The 23,011-nt window shown below is 34.7% G+C and overlaps 1 protein-coding gene across 50 annotated transcripts in view; it reads right to left on the minus strand.

Moving 5' to 3' along the window:
* The window catches only part of PTPRD (protein tyrosine phosphatase receptor type D), a 2,065,421-nt gene that overhangs the window by 111,989 nt on the left and 1,930,421 nt on the right, over nucleotides 1–23,011 (minus strand). For 25 of the 50 annotated variants that reach the window (XM_088793168.1, XM_074330438.2, XM_074330432.2 and 22 more), the window contains 3 exons: nucleotides 20,576–20,736; nucleotides 14,155–14,169; nucleotides 10,427–10,539 (listed from right to left, as the gene is read on the minus strand). In XM_088793168.1, coding sequence (XP_088649294.1) covers nucleotides 10,427–10,539; nucleotides 14,155–14,169; nucleotides 20,576–20,736 — 289 coding nt within the window. The remainder of the gene's footprint in view (nucleotides 1–10,426; nucleotides 10,540–14,154; nucleotides 14,170–20,575; nucleotides 20,737–23,011) is intronic. The other 25 variants (XM_088793165.1, XM_074330437.2, XM_074330442.2 and 22 more) reach the window with 5 other exon arrangements.

Here is a 23,011-nt window from a genome sequence, read left to right on the forward strand (position 1 = left end):
CTTATCTGGAAATGGAAATGGAAAAATGTGGACATTCATTACAGTGCTTTAACAGAGAAAATAAAAGAGACAAAGATGTTTAGACCTTTTCGAGCGAATCGTGGGAGAGAGTTATTATCATATATGGACTGAGTGGTGGTTTGGCTAGAGAGGGAGGACACAGAGCCAATCAGGGAGGCGTAGGGGACTGAATTACTGCTCAAAGCTGCAAAAAGTAAAGCCAGTTGGAGATGGGAAAAGTATTAGTATAACAGCAGTAGAAGATCATAATAATTAACCAAAGATGCGATCAACATATTTAATTCTGGCATGCACTGGCACGTGGTCTGGAAGTATTATTTTGGATGCTAATTACAGAGAAATCCAAACAAACTTGCACTGACCCATTACATTCTAAACTAGGATACTCATATATTATCACATGCAAAGATACTATAGAGTTTAAGAATCATTTAAGACATGTCAATATGTATCATATTACACCAAAGTTCTAGGACAAGTAAAAATGGCAGAATGAATACTGCACAGAAAAGGGAGGAGAACTTATGGGAATCCAATGATATAGGAGAAGGAATCCTAGACTAGAATATTGGTCATGTATTCTACTTCTGGTTCTGCCATCTACTAATAGGGACAAATACTTGTTATCAAGCACCTCAATTTGTTTATCTGTAAAATAAAAAGTGCAGAGCTAGATACATTCTGGAGTCACTTCTTTATAGCTCTCATATCAATCACATGCAGATAGGATATCTGAGCACAGAGAACAACAGAGAATATCTCTGGGATGTAACTCATATGTAAGGGTTCTAAAAGTTATAGCACTTTTCTTTGAGGAGTGGTGAACATTTACTTTTTACAAAATCAAAAACTATTATGAAGTAGAATAGTCTATTTGTTGAATTATTTAAGTTTAATGCCATTTTCATCAGTTAACCTAAAAGTATATTAAGATGTCATATCAGGTATCAACATAAAAATTATGCTTAAGTATAAACCTGGGATTAAATTCCTCTAACAGAAACTCTTTAGTTAATATCAGAACACAATCACCAAAGATCTAGCTAAAAATAGTATCACATAATTCCCCCCAACTTCTCCATTGTTCAACCTTGAACAATTTTTACATGATATAATCAAGCATGCTAGATTATGAATAAAAAAATAGACACACTAAGAAAACTATGAAGTTGATCTCACTGTGGTTTCTTTTTAATCTTTGGTGTCTGGCAGCCCAGCCATTGCTCATAGTCTACACACCAAAGTTGTTATTAGATGAGTATTTTCACATTAGCATCATTTGAGGTACTTTAAAATTCCTTCTTTCTAGGCTGCTCACCAGATCAATTAAGTCAGAATCTCTGGGTGTGGAAGCCAGACACTGATATTTTTAAAGTTCCCAGTAATGGTTCTCAGTGCTATGGGAATTATTAAGAAGGGAGCACCTATAGCTCCATTTATTTACTTATTTTTTAATTCAAAAATCATATCAGATTTTATGGGAATGAGATCAGCTTTCTTCTGGTGCTTCCCCTGAATCTGCTATGTCGCTCCATTAGCAAGCTTTAGTACTTGAGCTATTATCAGCAGCAAAAAACTTGAAGTACAGCTCATAACTGATGAGGACTTGCCAGGGCCATGACCTCATCAGTTTGAAGCTACAAATGCACAACATAAATGTATTTTAAAGGCACATGTTGAATCCGAGCAGAGTTTTCATTTTGAAGCTATGATAGCCACAATATACACTGTGAACATGAAAAATGACAGATACAGTCACTGACATCTGCCTGAGGTTGGAGGGAAAACATGGTGGCTACTTTTAATAGGGTGCCTATTTGTGATAGTAATGTCATGGAGGCTTTATTATAAGAAATAAAACTTTAAAATCATAGCATTTTAAGCTGAGAGGTGCCTTAGATATTACTTAGTCCAGCATTTTCATTTTATGAAATTGAGGGGACTCTGAACTCCAGAGAAGTTAAATGATTTGTATATGTTAGCCCGGCTAGTAAATAACAAAATCTTAAGAGTTTTTGGCATCTTTCTACTGTATTATTTCTGGAATGGCAGTTATGATCTTCTAATGCAAGAGGGCAAAGTCTCCAGTGGCCGAAGGGGCCAGGTTGATACGGTAAATCTCTGAAGATGTCCAGGTATTGTACAGTAAACACTTCCACCAAAAACCAAACAAACAAACAAAAAACACACAAAAACAAAAACAAAAACAAAAACAAAGAAAGAAAGAAAGAAAGAAAGAAAGAAAGAAAGAAAGAAAGAAAGAAAGAAAGAAAGAGAAAGAAAAAAGAAAAAGAAAAAGAAATGCATTTATCTCCATTTCCTTTCAACAAGGAGCAGATATTTTCCAAGTGGTACTACAGAGCCAACAGGGTGATGATTTTTAGGTTTTCAATAGCAATTGAAAATCTAGATTATTATGTTACATTTCCTCAATTTTCACTGTTGACTCAGATTTGTGTTGAAACCCAGTGGGGCTCAAAGACAAGGCCTTTGCAAGCCACATTTGGCTAACTAGATTGTGACCTCTGTTTTAAAACAGCAAAATGTTCCTTGTGTGTGTGTGAACTAAAATCAAAGAAGGTTGAGAGTGACAGACAGTATACTTGTATCCACAAGGAAATGGGCTGGACACCAAGCATTGTGTGGGGGAGAAGACAATGACACTTCTCACATGGGTCACCCTCTGATCTGTGGGTTCATCTATTTTCCCCTCCGTGCCCCCATTAATTACACTAATTAGAAAACTGAAGCTCAGAAGGATAAAAGGATTTGATTAAGGCCATCATCATCCATAAAAAAGTATGGCTACATGGGGATTTGATACTCGACCCTGCCACTTCTCATTTGGGGCACTTCTCATTATTCCATGCTGTCTCTTAAATCATTTAACACACCGGAAGAATTGTAACATATACAGAAATATGGGCCTGTGAGACTGAGCTATCTACACAGCAATACAGAGGTCATAAACCATCCTCACTTGCAGAAAATGTGTTAATAATGTAATAACTTCATTTTAGAAAGTATGTCTATTTTGGTGATAGGGAAGAGGTAAAGTGTACTTATACACACATCTGTCTTTTCCAGTAACTTCTTGTCAAAATGCTGTGGGCTTCCATGAAAACATGAACTAAAGGTATACACTCAAAATGTTAAAACCTGTAATGTTATTTGGGAGAAGTTTTTTTTTTTTTTCCTTAAATCCCTAATTTATAATGTCTTTGCTTTTAAAATGTTTTGTTATATTTTACTGTCAATAATCAAATCATTAGTATGCTTCAAATGACTTTATCTAGATATGTTTAAATACCTGCTTTCTTTTCACACATTTTTGCATTAAATGCTAATAGGCACTTTAAAACATTACAACTATTTTGCGAAGTAGTGTTTTTGAGGTCACTAATAGTGGTGGAACATCTTTTAAATGATTTTTGTTTTTGTTACTGTATATGTGATGACTCAGTAATACTATCTTCATGGTTTTCTTTCCAGCAAATTGTGATAAAGACTGGAGAATAGTTTTTGGTCATGGAGCAGGGAGAAACTAACTTGTTCATCAAATCAGTTAACTGTAGTCCTGTCAAAGTTGCACTTAATTAAGTCATAGAGAGAAACTTAGTTTATGAAATATTTGTTAGACTTTAACATAATGTACGGCCTATGTAGAATACCCTGAATGAAATATAAATACTCCATGTTAACAATTTGTCTCACACATGAATGATGAATTAAAGACAAAAGGGAACATTGATCTGTAAGGTGTAATTGCTTCTTGGTAAAACAAAACAAAACAAAACAAAACAAAACAAAACAAAACAAAACAAAACAAAAAAACAACAACAACAAAAGAACAGTGACAATTTGACTTATTGAATCATTATTATGGGAAAAATACAGAAAGAGTAATTTTTCAGGTAAGTACTAGATAGCATAGTTAAAAATAATGTAGAATTTTTTTTTTATGTAGAATTTCTCAAAGTACAGAATTTGAATAAATCATGTTTCTTTATAACAAAAATTCATCATTTAGATTAAACGAACCAAATTTTTTGAAGCAGAAAATACAAAGAGTACATTGGGTATTTCTTAACCCCGGTCATATACCTGAGTTTCTTACAATACGAAATCAAATATGAAGATAAGGAAGTATATGTAAAAATGGATCTTGTTAGCATTGATCCAATTAAGAGTACTAATAGATCAAAAAAGACATGTCAAGAGTTTTTGAAGACCTACAGTTGCTGTGCAGACCTTTCTACTGCTGATACTGCTATTTTTTATTAAATTTATTGGGATGACTTTGGTTAATAAAATTACATAGGTTTCAAGTGTACAGTTCTATAACATATCATCTATATATTGTATTGTGTGTTCACCACCCAGAGTCAAATCTCCTTTCGTCACCATATATTTCCCCTTTTCTACTTTTCCACTCTCCCTTTTCCCATGCTGTTGGTAACCACCATACTATTGTCTGTGTCTGAGTTTTTGTTTGTCTTGTTTGTTTGCTGCTTTCAGTTTTATATTCCACATATAAGTGGAATCATGTATCTCGACTTTTGCCCTCTGAGTTATTTTGCTTAGCATGATATCCTTCTTATATGTTAACTTTTTATGAGTTTGTTTTTGTTTTTCACAGCCCATCAATCACTTACTATCCATGTACGCTTTAGGGCAAAACATATCAAGGTCACCCATAGAATGAAAATGAGGCGTTTATGTTATAACGTCTGATCATCAATTTTTAAATCTCTTTTCCTAAAAGGTGCAAATATACACACTATAGTTTTGTTTTTGTGTGAATAATTTTTGGGGTGAGGGGTGTAAGTAGGAGGTGCAGACACCAGAAGAAAGAATTTTGCATGGGAAAAAAAAATTCCGATGGAAACTGACAAATCAACCAAAGGTATGTGTGTGGAGGATAGTGATGGATTTTAGAAGCACAGAGAAAAGTGGTGACTGGTGCATCATATGATGCTATTAGTTACAGTTCCCTTATACCATTTTTTTGTACAAGAAATGAAGCTTATTTCTCTGAGATGTTGAACTTCTAAATTTTCTTTGTTGGGAAAAAAGTAGGAATATGAACACATATTAGCAATTTAAAAAATTTTTCTTATACAGCACCATCCTTTAACAATATTATATTTATCAGTCATTTTGTGCAATTCTAGAGGCCATGGCCCAGAGGAGCCTCCACTGTAAGTAAAAACTTTTTACAATATTTCAAAAATATCTGTAATTATCTGTTTCTATCAAAATGGTAAGTGTCCCTATCCTCCAACTCAGAAATCACACTTCTAGGTGTCTAACGTTCAGAAACAGCAACAAAGATGTGAAAAGATGTGGGCTCACTACTGCTCATTGCAGTATTGTTTGCAAGAGCAAAACACGGGAAATAACTTGGCTCCATTAACAGGGAATGATCCACACATTTGCGACAGACAGCTGCAGAGCAGAATACCATCAATATCATCCGTTGTTAAAAAGAAGATACGACAATACACTGACTTGCAAAAAAGTTAAGTGTTAAAACAGGAAATTTTATGTAAATGAACCTATCTATGTATATCTATACACCTGCTACATATCTTATCATTTAAAGAATTGTTTATAGATACAAAAAAATCTGGAAGGATATGCATTGAGCTATATATACGGTAGCTATCTCCTGAGGGTACAATCGTTTACATTTTATTTTACATATGTCAAATAAAAAAAGAAAAAGTGGTGGGGTAAAGTGTAATTTTTCTTTTTTAAAAGTACATTTTTAAAAAACTTTTCCAACTAATGAAACATGTCAAACATACAATAATTTAAGTAATATAACGAACACCTATGTAGCTACTACTTATGTACAATTATTTACATGTTTATTTTTATTTTACAAAAATTCCCTAATAAACATGCGTTGCTTTTATAATTAAGAACAACAACAAAAAATATCAAAGGGCAGCAGTCAAAAAATGAGTTGGAATTTTTTTAAAAGAAAAACTTTTTTTTAATTAAAATTTATTGGGGTGAAAATGGATAATAAAATTACATACTAGGTTTCAAGTGTACAATTCATAGTGATAGACAATAGTTCAGTGGTTACCAGAGGGTAAGGGAGGAGGGGGGATGGTAGAAGAGGGTAAAGGGGGTTAAATATATGGTGATGGAATGAGAACCGACTCTGGGTGGTGAACACACAATGTGATATATAGACGATATAAAAAAAAACAACTTACCTCCCAACCCAGGCTAATGGATATAGTTCACTTTGGTTTAACGTGTAACTAACTCATCTATCAACTACCGTAACACACACCCAGTTACCGCTGCCCACAAAGATGTGTGAAGCTTACTAGAGATTTCTTTTAAAAGCATCTTTTATAAGTGAATATTTTCTTTCCTTCCTCCACAGACCTTAAAGACTTGTAAAACGTGATCAGAAGTTAATGTTAGTTCTTCTTCTAAGTTCCTCTCTTCTTTTCTCATTTTGCCTAACTTATTCCATTATCCATTTAAAGTGATTAAGTCTAGCCTTTGCTAAATGGCACCTTTCTTATATATTTAGGTCTCTGTTTTCCTTTTGTAGATCACCGGTGAGAAAGCGATGACACTTGAATTGCATGTTACACACTAGTTCTGACTGAACCCGTACAACAATAATTAATGCCTTATTTGTTGTAAACCGTGCTCTTTCAAGAGAGTAGGTAGACCAGGTTCTAAATATAACTTGTCTGTACACTGACATCTGAACCTAATGGACAGATAAACATATTCATGGAAAATATCTACAAGTAGAGGTACCTGTTCTCAATTGGGAAGGTGTTAGAATCCCTCACCCTGTTCAGATGCTTGAATGCAGGGTTTCGCTAACAGTGACTTGACCGCCATCCAAATTTTGGAACGTATTGCTAAAGCAATTGTTCTCTCCACATCCCGCAACCTCACAAAGATGGTTATATTGAAAACAACAGGTTTCTCTGTCTTCACTCTGTGCCTCAGCTGAGAGACAGTGGATAGAATTCTGATCTTTTTCTTTTCCTGACCCAGAGACAGGTGTGTTTGTGATACTGGAGATAAGGGTACTGTTCTTTGAAGTACTTAAACTGTCATAATACTGAATTTATATGAAATTTGCAATGTGCATTTCAATACTTTTTGAATATGAGGCAGAACTGAGGGGAAAAAAATTCTGCCTCATTAAATCTAGACTCTCTAACAAGAATACATGACATAAAAATTAGATTGTTCATTCACAAGATTTTTGTTTTACAGTAGAATTTATAGAACTCATGAACTAAGCAAAACGTTCCTTTACCTTTTCAAAGAATTACTGAATTTCAAATGGTGCTGTTTGGTATTTTATCATCCACAACAGACCCATCAGAATTAGATATCAATTTGCTTTCATTAACAAGTTCTGTGCTAAGGGCTGGTTATATAAATCACAGGTTTTTGATTTCATCGAAAGTCATTTGTTTGAAGAGAATACATGAATGCTTAATTACCTACTTATGCATACCATTAATAAACATTGTTAATTTTTGTAATGTTTGTGGATAAGTAATTCTATATTGAAAGGTTTGATGGTGGAAGGTAAAATTTTTTGTTTAAAATCCAAAAATTAAGTAGCATCATATCATCTGCTATGCAACACCTAATAAAGGGTCATTTTATTTCATCATCTAGGAAAGCCCTTCATTATTTGTGAATAAGAGGAGAGAAAAAAGCACACAAAGGTTTCTTGGTTAACAATCCCACACTCTACTTCATCCTACTGGCAAGTAATTAAGGTAATTCTTAGCCACTGGCTGGAATCCATACAGGTTGAAGCAAATGGTCACATTAATATGAATTTCCCATTAACAGCGGAGTCTACTTCCTTTGTAAACTGGTCCAATTTTCAGGACAGCAGGCCACATCATAGAGCTTAGGAGGCAAATAGGCTATTTCAACAAATCAAGTTTAAGTATATTGCTTACCTGAGCTAAAGGGCACAACATAATGCTTCCTGAGGGAACAGATGTGCTAGGATCTTAAGACAATTTCTCCTGTTCTGTTCTCTTCCTTTACTAAATCTCCTCTCTCCTTCTTTATCCATTTTGCCCACTTCATTTTACTACACACTTGAGATGATAAGTCTAAGCTTAGTTAAATGATACCTTCTTATACACTTAGGTTCTCATTTTAATTTTGCAAAGCCATTGGCGATGCAAGCAATGCCACTTCCATTGTAAACTTCATTATCCTTTCCAGTGACTTATATGTATTTTAACATGTTCTCTCTATAAATAGATCTAATATTTCCATATATACTGGGAAAATTAAATTCTTAATAGAATTCTTGGGTCTGGCCATATTTGCAAAATTGCCTATAAAAGTGAGAAGTACTTGTAGATGGAGGTCTCTTGGTTGAAGGCATTTCTATTCCCTTTCTTGCATTCACCTGCACTCTGCTAACGGTCCTTTCTACACAGTTCCTATTCATGTTATGTTTTTATGCCTGGAAACATTCTCTGCTGGTGCTGGAGATGGTGAGGGACAGCACCCCTGCTGGTTTTCTTCTTTTGGGGCTACCTTTGCCTTTCCACTCAATCCTACAGTACGCGTCTGTCTTTGCTGGAAGACCAAGGTTATTGCCAAAACAGATCACACTTTAAACAGAAGCCAGAGGAGGTGGGGGCAGTGTTGAGCAGCAAGATACTGAGAAACATAATCATTTTCTCCATTTCTACAATGTGCTGCTCTTGTAAAAGGTGATGAGGCAACATATGCAAGAAATTATGCAGCAAATTATTTCTGTGGCTTTCAAGTCCTCTATACATTGGTTGAGCCAAATTGAAAAGTACATGAATTCCTGGAACTAAGAAGTTGCCTGTGACCTGAAAAAGTCAGTACACTTCTATTTCTTTTTGTTGCTGTTCAGTGGAAGTTTATTGGGGTGACAATTGTTAGTAAAGTTGCATAGAGATTTCAGGTGTACAATTTCAAAAAGTGATGAAGTGAGAAGGTTTACTACTCAGTTCATATCAAGTTGCCTTAATGGAGCACCTGGTGGGTGACTCGACAGGGAGCATCCAAGGGAACACAGTGATGTTGAGAGCCTACAAAAGTTCACTCAGCCACCGGGCATATGTGCATCGCCGGCACTGATCGATCTTTTCCAAAACATGCCTACACGAGACTTTTGGAGACATGAACATTTCCTCCCATCTTTTATGCTAATGAAGGCATATGTTGCTTTTTAAAAAACAAATTTTTAACAGTCGAACCTCATTTGAGATATAATTTGAACAAACACAGCACATTTAGGATGATTTGTATAGCCACTTTGAAAATGCCAGACATTGCTTTCAACTGAATAGTTACCAGTTACTATGACATATCTGCACGGAAAGAGAAAATATGCGACATACAATAAACCATGTATTTTCAGTTTAAAGCAATTCACTGCAAATGTGTAGTTTAATAAATCTATGGTGTATCGTACTATGAGCTACAACATCCACTTGACACAAAGAAAATTTCCCTCCAACTGGGGGTACAACACTGCAACCAAATTATAATAACAAAAGACTTCTTAGATCTGCTCTTTCCCATGTTCATCATCATTAAGTATTGAGACAGTGCCACGCAGTTTTATGTTTTCATCTCTCTTTACCATTCATTACTTGCCATTCATTTGGTATAAACAAGATTTATTTAAAAGACAGTAAAATAGAACTAGGCTTGAATTAACAATACTGTACTAAATGCCGCTCGGTGAGAATAATACTTTTCCTCTGTTGAAGCACTTAATGTTCTTTATTTTAAGAGATAAAAACGTATTTCTCATTCTCAGCCATTCTGTGTCTCCGCAGTAAGAATCCTGAATTGGTCAGTGTGATTCAGTATACGTATTATTTAAAAAGCTACAAATGTTTGCCTCATTTTCTTTCTTTCCCTTCCTCCATACTTGCGTCCCTCCTCCCTTTTGTCATCCTTTCTTTCAGAGTAACATAGACATAAATTAATAGAAAAATACAGAATATTATCTTTCCCAATAGGATGAGTGATGCAACACCCATCCATTCATCCATTTTATAAGATGAGAACCTGAATTCTTTCCAGATGTCATTGAAAATAATAACTGTACTATGCCCACACAATAGTATTCTTATATGACTATAGTTTGTCCAAAATTTGAAGGAGAATTACATTTTTTCCCTCTTTTCCACCCCACCTCAGATTTGCACAAAGAGCTTAATTTCTTTCCAAGACTTATGTTTTGATGAGTCTCAATAACATTAAAATAAAAGAGAATGCACAAAGTTATTCAAAATAAGGAGATGCATTCATCTTTCAAGGTAACATCAACTGAGCTATAAAAATTTCAGTGAAGATTATCATAGGCAAGATGAGCTATGTCTCTTACCTGGTGTTTGAAAATTAAGGCGCCTCAATTCCACTGGGTCTGTTGGATGGTGTGAAGGGACCTCCTTACTGTTAGGTATGCTGCTCTTTCTAGAGTCGGACTCTGCCCTCTTCCTATAGGGAGAAAGTAAAAATATAAGAATAAAACAAACACATAAACAAAACCCTATTGAAACAGATTAAAAAAGCAGAGTCATGCTCCACCTCCCAACTTTCAGTTTTAAAATTTTGGTGGGCTGGCTTTGTGGCCTTGTTCAGGTTTCATTTTCTCTCTTGGCCTATAGCATTTCCTCAGGTCTAAAATGTTTGTTTATGTGAATGATCTCAAAGTCCTTTTTCAGCTCTAGAATTAAGCAATTCAGTGACACTACTTTAAGGGAATGTTGGTGAGAAACTCTTGGATCCTTTCTCAGCTATTCTCCCTTATCTACTAGTTCTATTTGCAAGTAACAGGGAGACCCCAGTCATCATACGAAGATGGTGGTCACCATAGAGAAAAGCTCAGAAACTGCTGGGACTCAGATTGAACACCTAAATCTGCCCCCGTTTCTCCTTTCTAAGAATATGTAGCTGGTGGCTATAAAGTAGACCTCCATTGGATTTTCCCATGAGGCAGATAAATACAGTAAGTGCATTTCTGAGATTCCAAGTTAGTTTAATACCGGGAAAGAGAATTGGGACCATACAAAACCACCATTCATTTTCTCTTTCAAATTAAAAAAAAACAAAAAACTGTTGGCTGTTTATGGTGTTAAGCTAATTATGATTAATGTTTTGTTAATGAAAGTCAATCACAGAAAAATTGGAAAAAAAGTAATTTCACCTAGTGGATAGTCCAATTCTCCTAATGATCATTCAAAGTATATCAACTATTAATAGTGCCATGTTAGAAGTAATCATTCACATGATTCATTTAATGTGTTTTAATTGCTATCTACTAGTTTTACTAAATTCTCTTAAAGTGTTATCATTTTCACAACTTTTTTTTCTCTCTTAAGATTTCTTTGTTCATTTTTTGTTGTTGTTATTTTTCTTTTTCAAATCCAACTAATCAGAATGGTACCTAACTAATTTCTTTCAGGTTGACTTAGATTAAATATTCCTTAACAAGTGAAAGTGTTTTTCTAACAATATATCATTCCAAATTCTGATTCCAGCAATCTCCAGGCTAGAGTCATAATCTAAACATCTCACTCCTGCTCGAAGCATTCTGATGGTGGAAAAAGGGTGCAGCAAATTATTTAGGAACTCTCCTTTTCTCTTTTTGGTATGACTGTGTTACAGCTTATTTGTGTTCCTGTGATAATGCGCTCTCATTCAGTGTCACCCAGGTCGTTCAAGGATTAGCCAGAGGGCTCCTGTTAAATAGTCTTTCTTTCTATCTCTGCTCATCTGTATAAAATAAAACTAACCAAAGGATGATAGGACGATGGATGCAAAGGGAAAAGTACTCTTGATTTGCTCAATTGCAATACCTTTGGCAAAACAAAGTTGACAAAGTGAATTTTCTTAGGTGAGTCCGATTAGACAACTTGCTTTCTTAGAACTTCAGATTAACCTGTCTGTTGATTTCCTGTTTCTTCCTAAAGGTGCCAGGCACAGTTGTAGGACAGAATGGACTGCCAAGCTATACTACCAATCAAAGGAAAGCAGTGAATTGGAGGTATGCCAAAGGGACTGGTGGCTCCAGTTGCATGGAGTATAAGATGAGAAGGAAAGAAGGGGTGGAGGGCTGATGAAAAAGATATGAGAAGGAAGAGAAAGAGGGGCTCAGAAGACTGTGTGAAAGAAGGATATCATGGCCATTTTCAGAGCAGGAAATGTCATTGTGGCTATCTATGCTGGGGATATTTGCCTCACAACACTGACAGATTTATTTTATCACCAAAGATGCAGAACCTAAATGGGTAAATAAAATGTCACTGAGTATGGCTTGCCAATCAACCCCACGTGTCACAAACATATGGTTAGTCTTCTCACTTCAAATCATCCCTGTGGTCCTTCTCAGGTTTTGCTTTTTTCACATAAGTTGGCAGATACAGTTCTTTATTGATGTGCCAAGATGCAATAACTAAAACCTGAATTTTTATCCTTTCTCAAAGTTGGTCTACTGCCATTGTTGCAAGATTATGGAAACCAGAAGTAGAAATATCTGGGCAAGGAAACTATTTCTCTTTTGCAGGTAATATCCAGAAGTGTAACATCCTCCTTATCTGTTTCACTGAGGCCAGGCTAAGTGACACTGAGACAAACAGAAAAGAATAGTCTCTAAGGAAATTTAGTCAGTTTTTCTGGTGCCAGGAAAGCTGAAAATCACATCTTGTTGCCAACATGAGTCTCAGAAAACCCAGAGCATGGGAGTAAAATTACAATTCATATTTGTGATAGATTGGGAGGAATGTCCTAACATTTAACAAGTAACTTCTCCCTCACTTTATCTATTCAAAAAAAATGACCTCTAAGATCTCAAACTCCAAAAATACTCTAGCCAGCTAGGAAAACTGCTTGATTAAATTTTGTTTTGTTTAATTACATTTTGATAATCACAACATGGACAGTTCTAGCTGCCTATACTTGTTACCATGTTATTTTAAAACTGAAATGTGCTAAAATGGTTGTTTTCTCATGGAAAGAATTTCTAAGAAAGATTGGTAAGAAGAAGAGTTTGGCCATTATCAGTAATAATAGTAAAGAGCTTTAAAAAATTGATTACTGCTGTTATGTTTTAAACGGCATATAGCGGTCTAAATCAGATCCAATATGAAAGTAATAACATTTTTGCTAAGTTTTCAGAGATTTCATTATTCTCATTTTTAAACTAGAAAAAGGAAAAGAAATATATTTACTTGAAATCTTTACTATTACTATTCAAATGTATCAGTTCAACACTTCGCAATTCTGACATCATTAAGAATGGCACTACTGGTATGTATTTCCCTGGATAAGTCAACCACAAACATTCTTAGTTTAATTTCAATCAGGAATTTGTATCTATTTATCAATATAGATATGGATATATAGGTATATATAAATTAGAAAACTAGAAGGTTAAATAATACCATTTAGTCAATAATCACGGAGTATAATAATTACTGGATAGCTACTTATTATTATTATTACTACTGCTACTACTATTATTATTATTATTATCATTACTATTACTACTACTACTATTATTACTATTATTAGTTAAGGCTGGAAGACATGGAAAATAATTCGTGACTACAGAAGAGTTTTCACTAACACAATGCCACCAATATTTGCAGGTTGTGAACCTGTGAGTGTTGAAAGGTGACCAGAAATCAAACTTGAAAACTGATCTTCAACACACACGAAACAGCCTATGGGACACCTCACATTTTACTTCTGCAGACACATTGACACATAAATATCCTCATTTAACCTTAACAACAAACAAAACAACAGAGACTAGTTTTACTACCTTCTAAATTTAGCTGAAAATAAAGATAATTTTATCTATTATAGAGACATGTTTTTTATCCCAGAATCATTTTATATCAAAATTATTTTATATATGTAGGTTTTATCCACCTTCTACTTGCCGAGTATCATCTTTTATATCCAACCTCCACCCTCACCCCCTCAATACCTCCAAAGTCTGTATATATATATATATATATATATATATATATATATATATATACATATATATATATACATATATATATATAAACTGAGTGTTAAAGGGGTTTATTTTCTATTCCTCACCTGTCAGGTTTACTGCTCCATTTTAGTGCAGCAAAAAAAAAAAAAAAAAGAAAAAAAAGAAAAAAAGAAAGAGAAAGGCTAAATGTTAGTTGGCCAATGGTAACAACTGTAACCATGACAACCAAGATTTAACAGTGCTCCCAGGTGGAGACACATAACTAATACACATTAGGAAATGACAGTACATTAAAATATTTAAAGGCCTCTAATCATGAAGTAAATGGAGGACATGAGGGTACATCACTAAATAAAATATTTGTTTTGCATGTTAATGTCACATTCTCTTTTATCCATCAACTCACAAAATACTGCCACAATTAGTTATATCCCAGGAATATTTGGTGGTAGAGATATAATTTGATTTTTGTGAAACATGCCATGAGGAAACAACAAATGTACTTGATGGAAATATAACATTGTTCCATATAAGAAATTTGTTCATTTAAAATAAAGAGTTCTCAGTTAAGAGGTAGGTTATTCCTTTAATGATATAAATACCAGCAAATTGCATTGAACAACACAAAAATTTGCACAACTCTATAATATACTATGAGGTGATAAAGTAGCAGAAATGATTTTTTCAAACACCTTTTGACAAGTAAGGTGATCGTAAATCTTTTTTCCAATAAAAGATTAAATGCATTTTCAGTTTTGGGAAAAGTAATACTCATCATTATAAATCGACAGAGCATGACCCACCTATATAGCTGGGCTAATCCAGAAAGGTATTTTATTACCAGCCATTGATATGACAGATATTTTCCTAGTTAAAGAGGTGGCTGCTGTCTGAGAACATGTTTAGCTCATGGACATAGACATTTTCACCTGTGATAATATATGGATTGTGCAAATACCATGTTCATGCAGAGAATATATCCAGAAAATAATTAATCTAAACAATCTTCATGTTGAGGCAAGTATTTCATGAGTTTGCAATTATACAAATACAGGTACCAAGTCTATCTTAATGTCAATAAAATATATACTCATGTTACTAGAGTATCTGGCTTTGAGATCATTTAGTCCATCTCTTTTCAATAATACAAATGTCACATTGAAATTGTACAAACATATATAGAAAGTGACTAATGAAAATGATATCAAACCTAGTGGTTAATTCTTTTCTCAGTTTTAAAGGGATTTACCTGGTGGGTTAAAAAAAAAAAAATCCCCTACTGTCATTTAGAATTAAAGAACAGATAAACGGCGTCCCACAGAAGAAAAAATTAAAGGAGTTCATCACCACCAGACCAGTATTACAAGGAATGTTACACAGACTTCTTTAAGATGGAAACAAAACAAAACAAAAGGTAAAAAAATATGAATAAAATGGCAATAACTACATATCTATCAACCATTACTTTGAATGTAAATGGATTAAATGCTCCAATCAAAAGATATACGGTGGCTGAATAGATAAGAAAACAGGAACCTTACATTATAAGAGACTCACTTCAGATGGAAAGACAGACACAGATGGAAAATAATGGAATTGAAAAAAGTATTTCATGAAAATGGAAACAAACAAAAACAAAAACAAAAATGCTGGGGTAGCAATACTTATACCAGACAAAACAGACTTTAAAACAAAGGCTACAACAAGAGACAAAGAAGGACCTAATAATCCCACTTCTGAGTATTTATCTGAAAAAACCCAAACAGTACTTAGAGGGGACATGTGCATCCATATGTTCATTGCAGCATTATTTACAATGGCCAAGTTCTGGTGCTCATCGATGGAAGAATGGACAAAGAGGAGGTGGTACATATATACAATGGAATATTCCTCGGCCATGGAAGGGAATGGGTTCTTGCCATCTGTGGCACTGTGGGTACATATTGGGTGCAAACATGTAAGTTTCAAGGCTTTTGAAACCAGTATATTTAAATCATAGGCTAAGGGTTTTATTACAGCTCTTGCCAGCCAACATAAAGGCAGTATTGAGTGATGGAGAAATCAAGTGGAGGGAATAGTGTTTAACACTACTTGGTTTATATACATTTGACATTTAATATCCCTCTGTGCCATGCTCTTTACTAGGCACAAGGGATACAACGAGGAATAAGACAGAGTCCTTGACCTACACTATGGTGGGAACAAGAAAGCCAAGAAAATGGACAATTACAGTAATGTGGTACATTCTATAATATAGTAGAAAAGTAGAGCATAGAAGAAGGGATCCTAAGGCAGCCTGACCTGGTAGAGAGGAGAGGACAAGAGGAAGGCACTCAGGCCCAATTTTTATATAGTAAGTGACATCTTAGCTTCCTCTGAAGGATGAGTTAGAGGTAGCCAGGCCGAGAGGAGTGGCCATGGAGAGAGGAAATGTGTTCCAGCCTTTGGGAAGGACTTCCTCAGAGGCAGAACTGTCCTGTGTGGTTGGGCATGGCAGAATATTTCTTCACAACATCTCAAAATACTCTGGTCTGTATTTCTTTCTTTGATGATAACTTGGAAATATATGCAGGGTTGATACAAGAAGAGAAAACGAAAGAGACAAAGTCCACAGAGAACCAGGGTTGGATCTGGGAAAAGCTAAAGTCTATATTTTAGTCACATCTGCCTCCTGGCCTTCACACATATAAATCATGGGCGTGGGAAGAGGATGATTTATTCTCTACAGTATCTGTCCAGTTAGACCATTACTGTTCAAGGGGGTTAATTGTCGCTACACTGTGCCTTACACCTTTCCAACATCCTAATCCATGTTTTCTTTTTTCTATAGTATGTAATAAACACCTTTCATCCATACTGAAATACTTTTCCATAGAGTCAGGTTAACATTTTATTATCAAATATTTTCTATATGAATAATTTCTGGGCAGTTCTAGAGCTAGTGACTGAAACACCTCACATGTAACAGATGTACAGGGTCAATTAAGATCTAAAGCATTCAGTTGCTTTATTGATTCTTTCGAGTCTGTGTGTGTGTGTGTGTGTGTGTGTGTGTGTGTGTGTGTGTGTGTTTCGGGGGTGTGGACAAATGACAAGTAACCTGGAGTCATATTTAAAAAATATACATACAACCCAGGAGGCAGAAATAATATAGTTCAAATTCTATTACTTGTTTTTTATTTTTCGATATTCTCATTATGCAACATTACTATTAATAAGGTTTAATTATCTAATCTACCTATTTATTTTATAAATGAGGAAACTGAGGCCCAGAATGTTGGCATGACTTTCTACCCCATAAAGCCAGCTCGTCATAGAGCTGGGAGTTGAATTCGGGTTTTACAATTCCTAGGCTAGTGGTTTTTTAAAGCTTACTACCTTATCTCTGTAGTTTACATTGTAAAATCACTGTACATTATCACACACACAGTACAAAATTTCAAAAAAAAATCACAGTGTAAGATAATTTGTAACACTAAAGATCTACCAAACATACTGCAATTTTCTGATGGTTCAGAAGGAATTTTAGGGCCCTTACAAAGCCCCAGTGATATTGTTTTGTCATTGATTATCAGTGTATTATAGGTTTTCAAATTACTAGGTTAAAAACAAAGTCAAATGAACAATGTGTCAGATAAAAGAGTGTGCTATTTCCACATTAGTATGATAATAAGAATTAGTCTCAAAGTCTCTTCAGGCAGCTTTATATGGATAAACCATCCATAGCTACAGACCTACTCCAAACACAAGTAGTCTTGATAAGCAGAATTATCAAGATGATATGAGTCAACAATATTCTATACTAATTCTCTATAGGAAATACAGTACTTTAATAATAGTAGTAGTAATAACAATAATAATAATAATAATCATAATAATAATAATAAATTCAATTCTAACAACCTATGTATAATCTGAAAGGCACCTGAAAGGGATGGTGTATTTATAACATAATTAACTTTGCTCAGAATCCAAGCTATAAAACACACTCTTCTTTGCCTACAGAAGATTTCCTCTTGAACTGCCTCACAATAATCAAGACGGACATTGTTGGGTCTACTTGAATTTCAAGTCAGGAATGTTCTTTGCTGCTGAAGCAAGCATTTCTATTTCAGAAATGCTTCATGGGCCTTCAGATGGTTAGCTAAATATACTTAGCATTCGAGGATGTGTGCATCTTCCAACAATTGCATTAGACGATGCTTACATATGCACACACTGAAGTGTGACTGTTTCAACAGAGTCATAAAACCTTTAAATATGATGTCTCTTTTTGTAGAATTGGGAAAAAATTATAACTGAGTAGATTTTTTTCAAGCACATGCAAATGAAGAAAGGAAAACTTAATTATGAATCTTAAAAATTATCAAGGTTATAATCCTATCTCTTCACATTTACATAACTGAGTCACAAACCACATTCACGCCCCTGTTAAGTGGCATAACTTAAGGATAGCCAGATATATCTGAATGACACAGAACTAAAAAAATTAAATAAATAAGGCAAGTATTTAGTCCATTTTGAATAATCATAAAATGTCATGTGATATGTTCTAGAAATGCAACTGTCAGTGAGCACTTGTTTTCTGATCTGACTCCCAGGATAGGATGTGATGATCGGAATAGTTCACTGAAAACAATTACAATTCTACTTTTGCTTTTTAATTATTGTATTCTTTTCTGGTAACAAGTGCAGCACATGAACAGCAATGGACACCGGTTCCTGCTAGCATTTGCAAATGGTCTGTTACTGTTGTGGGTATATGTGTGTCTCTCCCTCTTGGTTCCTGCTCTTATGTCTTGCAGAAGACAGTGGCAATCAGATAGAATAGGCCCCTTACCATGCCCACTGACGAGATAAGGATTAAGACAGGGAGACTGAAGCCATCAATTAAGAGGAGATTTTGGCCTTCAATCACTTGCTATTTTAGCTGTTTTATGGCATAGATGGTAGTGATCAGGAAAAAAAAAAATAATGAGGGGTATTTCTTTTTTATTTTTCTAGCTCTAAAATAGGGTAGGCAATTTAACAGGTTATGGTTATGAACTTCCTTCTTTGATTTCTCCTTTTTTCCCCCACAAACCTCTTTTCACACTGGAGTAAAATGGAATGTAGCCTCATAAGAGAAAGCTTTTCAAAGGAGAAGTATTTTGAAGGATATTTTTTTTGAATCAAGAGAAAAAGTTATATAAAAAAAGGGCTATTCTAGGACATAAGAACATATGTAACAAAGGGATACAGGTAGAAATAATTAATATGAATTCAATGAATGGAGCTATATGGATAGGAAAAAGAAATCATGGAAATAAGATAATCAGATTAATCATGTAAGCGATAATCAAAATGGAGACATTCTTATCTGATTTTGAAGGTCAAAATTATGAGGAGAGAGGGAGAAAATATGGGAAAGGAAGGGGGGAGTGGCAGGAACTGGGAGAGAGAGAAGAAGGAGAGAAGCTATTTTATAGTAGAGGGAAGAGATCATTTTCAAAGATCCTTTGAAAGTTGACATACTACAATGGAAAATGTTTAAAATTTCATGAAATAAAATTTGAATTAGAAGAAAAGGAAAATTGATATAAAGGAAGATAATTCAGAATTCTGTCATTCTAAATGTTTAAAAGAATACATTACATATGTTAAATTTTATAATTTTATATGTTTATAATATTATAATTATATATTTTTAAAGTCAAAAGGATTTAGGGGAAGGGGAATTACTAATGTTCTCCCTTCTACTGACTGAGCAGTGACCTAGGGAAAAAAAATCTTGCTTATAGGTAATGGAGGCAGAAATAGAATTGAAAAAAGAGTGGACAATAAGAAAACATGGGGTAGCTGTGGATTATTTACATCCTAATCGTAATCAACGATTAGAGTCAGATTGATCAAAGTCAGATTGATACTTGTGAGCATAAAGATTGAAGTTGTGTTATTTGTTTGTTTGCTTTTTTGTTTAAAGGAAATGGTGCTTCACATCCCTTCTTAGACACAGAGGAGAATTCAGTATTGAATATGTGGAATAAGGGTTAGAAAAAGTGTGGGAAAGGAAAAAAGTTCATTGTCTTCCTCTTTTTTCCCTTCTTTAATCTTCAAAGTTTAGCTACATCACTCAATTTTGAGAAATAGCTACCAGGAAAAATCTCAGCACATGTGCACATTAGAGTTATGAAATGGACACAAATGTGCAAATTTATGTTTCCTAAGCCACGTTGAGATTGAGCAATTAATTGTCTAAAACAATAAAATGAAAGTTGGCATGGGATTATCTGCTTGTGAACATGCTAATGTCTCAAATGTCACGCAGAGGGCTCATACTGCATAAGGTAGCTCAGAAGACACAGGCTGGGATCTATGCATGCTGGGCAGTGAAGTCCACACCACACCCTGAATGGATTTTAAATAGCACAGTTATTACATTACACTGAAGTATTTCTACTAAGATCAATCACATAATGACTACAGAAGGATTACCAAGTCTTCAAAAATAAGACAGTCCCCAATAGAAACATTGGGTAAACCTACCTTTTATAGAGAAGAATAGCTATGACAATGCAGATGATAAAGACCACGGCGAGGACAGGACCTACGACCCAGATCAAGCCTTCTTCTTCATCTGTGATGGGCTGGGGATCCAGGTCCATTGACACAACAGGGTCAGAGTAGGGACTGGTTGCATACATCTTCTGAGGAAAAACAAAGTCTATATTAGCTATATACATGTCTTTCTAGTGCGTATCCTTAGTGTTAGAGGAAGGAAAGATTCCGGACATAGTGGATTTGATAATTGTGTGAAACAGTGTTAGAAAATAAGGATGAGAGGGGAGAGAAGGAGAAAATAAGAAGGAAGAAAAGGGAGGGAGGAATGCGGTTGAGCAATCTAAATTTCCTTAGATAGTGAAGTAGTTTATAATAAAATCACTTTTGATGGTATTAATTACTCCAGAGATACTTTTTCTTTGGGATCTATCTATGGCATATTAAATGATCTTATAAAGCATAAAGTGCCAGTAATTAACCAGTCACAAAATCTTCAATGAGCATTTACATTATGCCAATATGTTCAATGCTATGTGAAAATCAACAGAAATATTACAGCTTCAGCCCTCAAGACATTACCATCCAGTTAAGAAGACCAAATTTAGAAAGTAAACATTTATAGAGCAAAATGTTAGTATTTAGTTAAATGTTAAATTATGTAAGTAGTCCTTAGTACTGTACATTAGTTAGAAAACAGAGGCCAAGCAATGAACAAAGTCTACAACTTCAAAAGAGAAGTTCAATGTTCAAATTATAGATGCAAGATGTATGGAATCTATGATATCACTTTTTAGAACACAGAATTTTTAGAATTTAAAAGGATTTAGCAGTTTCTATTTAATTTAATTATAGTTATTGCTCAGAGGATTGTTCCCAATAGATAAGTGATACAGGAGAAAGGGAGCACTTTTATACAATGTTGGTGGGAATGTAAATTGGTACAGTCATTATACAAAACAGTACATTAGCTCCTCAAAACAGTAGAAAGAAAACTACCATATAATCCAGCAATCTCACTCTTAGGTATTTATCCAAAGGAAATGAAATCCCTATCTTTAAGAGGCATCTGCACAGCAGTGTTCACTACAGTATTATTCACAATATTAAGACACGGAATGGACAAAGGAAATGTGGTGTACACACACACACACACACACACACACACTCTGTTATTCACCATAAAAAAAAGAAACCCTGCCGTTTACAACAACCTGGATAAATCTGGAAGGCATTATGCTGAGTGAAATAAGCCAGAGAGAGTAAGACAATATTGTATGGTATCATTCATGTGTGGAATTAAAAAAACAAAAAGAAAAGAAAAAGTTGATTTCATAGAAACAGAGAATAGCATGTTGATTGCCAGGGGCTGGAGGGAGAGGAAGTGGGGAGATGTAGGTCAAAGGGCACAGGACTTCTGTTATAAGAAGAATAAGATTTGAGGATCTAATGGACATAATAGTGAGTATAGTTAACAATATGGCATTGTATACTGGGAAGTTGCTGAGAGCAGATCTTAAGCATTCCACTACACACAAAAGAAGAGTTAACTGCCTGAGATGATAGATGTGTTAATTTTCTTGATCTTGGTAACCATTCCACAATACATGTGTATATCAAACCATCATGTTGTACACTTTAAAAATATAAAATTATACTTGTCAATTTTTCCTCAATAAAGTTGGGAAAAATATACAGTTATATGGGGAAAGAATGAGTAGCTATGAAATTTTTATAATCTCATATTTTGTTCTTTTCTATTTTAGCCTACCTCAAAACAGTATTCTTTTGACTCTGCCTCCCTTTAACGTCTTACCTTTTCCTTTTCTAATAGAGACCAATCCACATCCGTGGGCGGGCTGCCCCACCTGTCCTACCACTTGGTCTTCATCTCTTCTCATTCCAGCACCACCATTGGTTCAAGTTTCTCATTTGCCAAATCTAATTATTATTATTCAGTCCTTACCCTTTCCGACATCTGTTCCAGATTTGTCACAGTTGATCAAGCCTTCTTTAAAACTCGTTCCTCAGACTCTCCTAATTCTATACTCAACTAGTCCCATCCTAATCTTGCCAACTGATTACGCCCTGTCGAGTTAACTATTTCTGCATCCATCCTGTGCCAGCATTCTTAAGTTTTCTTTTCTGTTAGTCTCTTTTTTTTCTCTCCCTTATCTGGCAAGGTTATCCCTAGCTTTATCTATCAACCTCTATGCAAATTACTTCTTCATTGATGTTCTTAAACTCAGAAACTCTGCTAAGTCCCAGACCTTCATTTCCAATTGTTTCCAGAGATTCCTACATGTATCCTCAATAAGAATTGCACATTACCTCCCTGCTGCCGAGTTATACACTCCTTTTGGCTTGCTCATTTCTCTCATCCTCTTAACAGCTGGGAATGAAAAACTACTGATTTTGTCAAAT

Source organism: Rhinolophus sinicus, chromosome 16 (assembly GCF_057876585.1).
Source record: "Rhinolophus sinicus isolate RSI-liver-muscle chromosome 16, RSI-T2T, whole genome shotgun sequence".
NCBI classification, from domain to species: domain Eukaryota; kingdom Metazoa; phylum Chordata; class Mammalia; order Chiroptera; family Rhinolophidae; genus Rhinolophus; species Rhinolophus sinicus.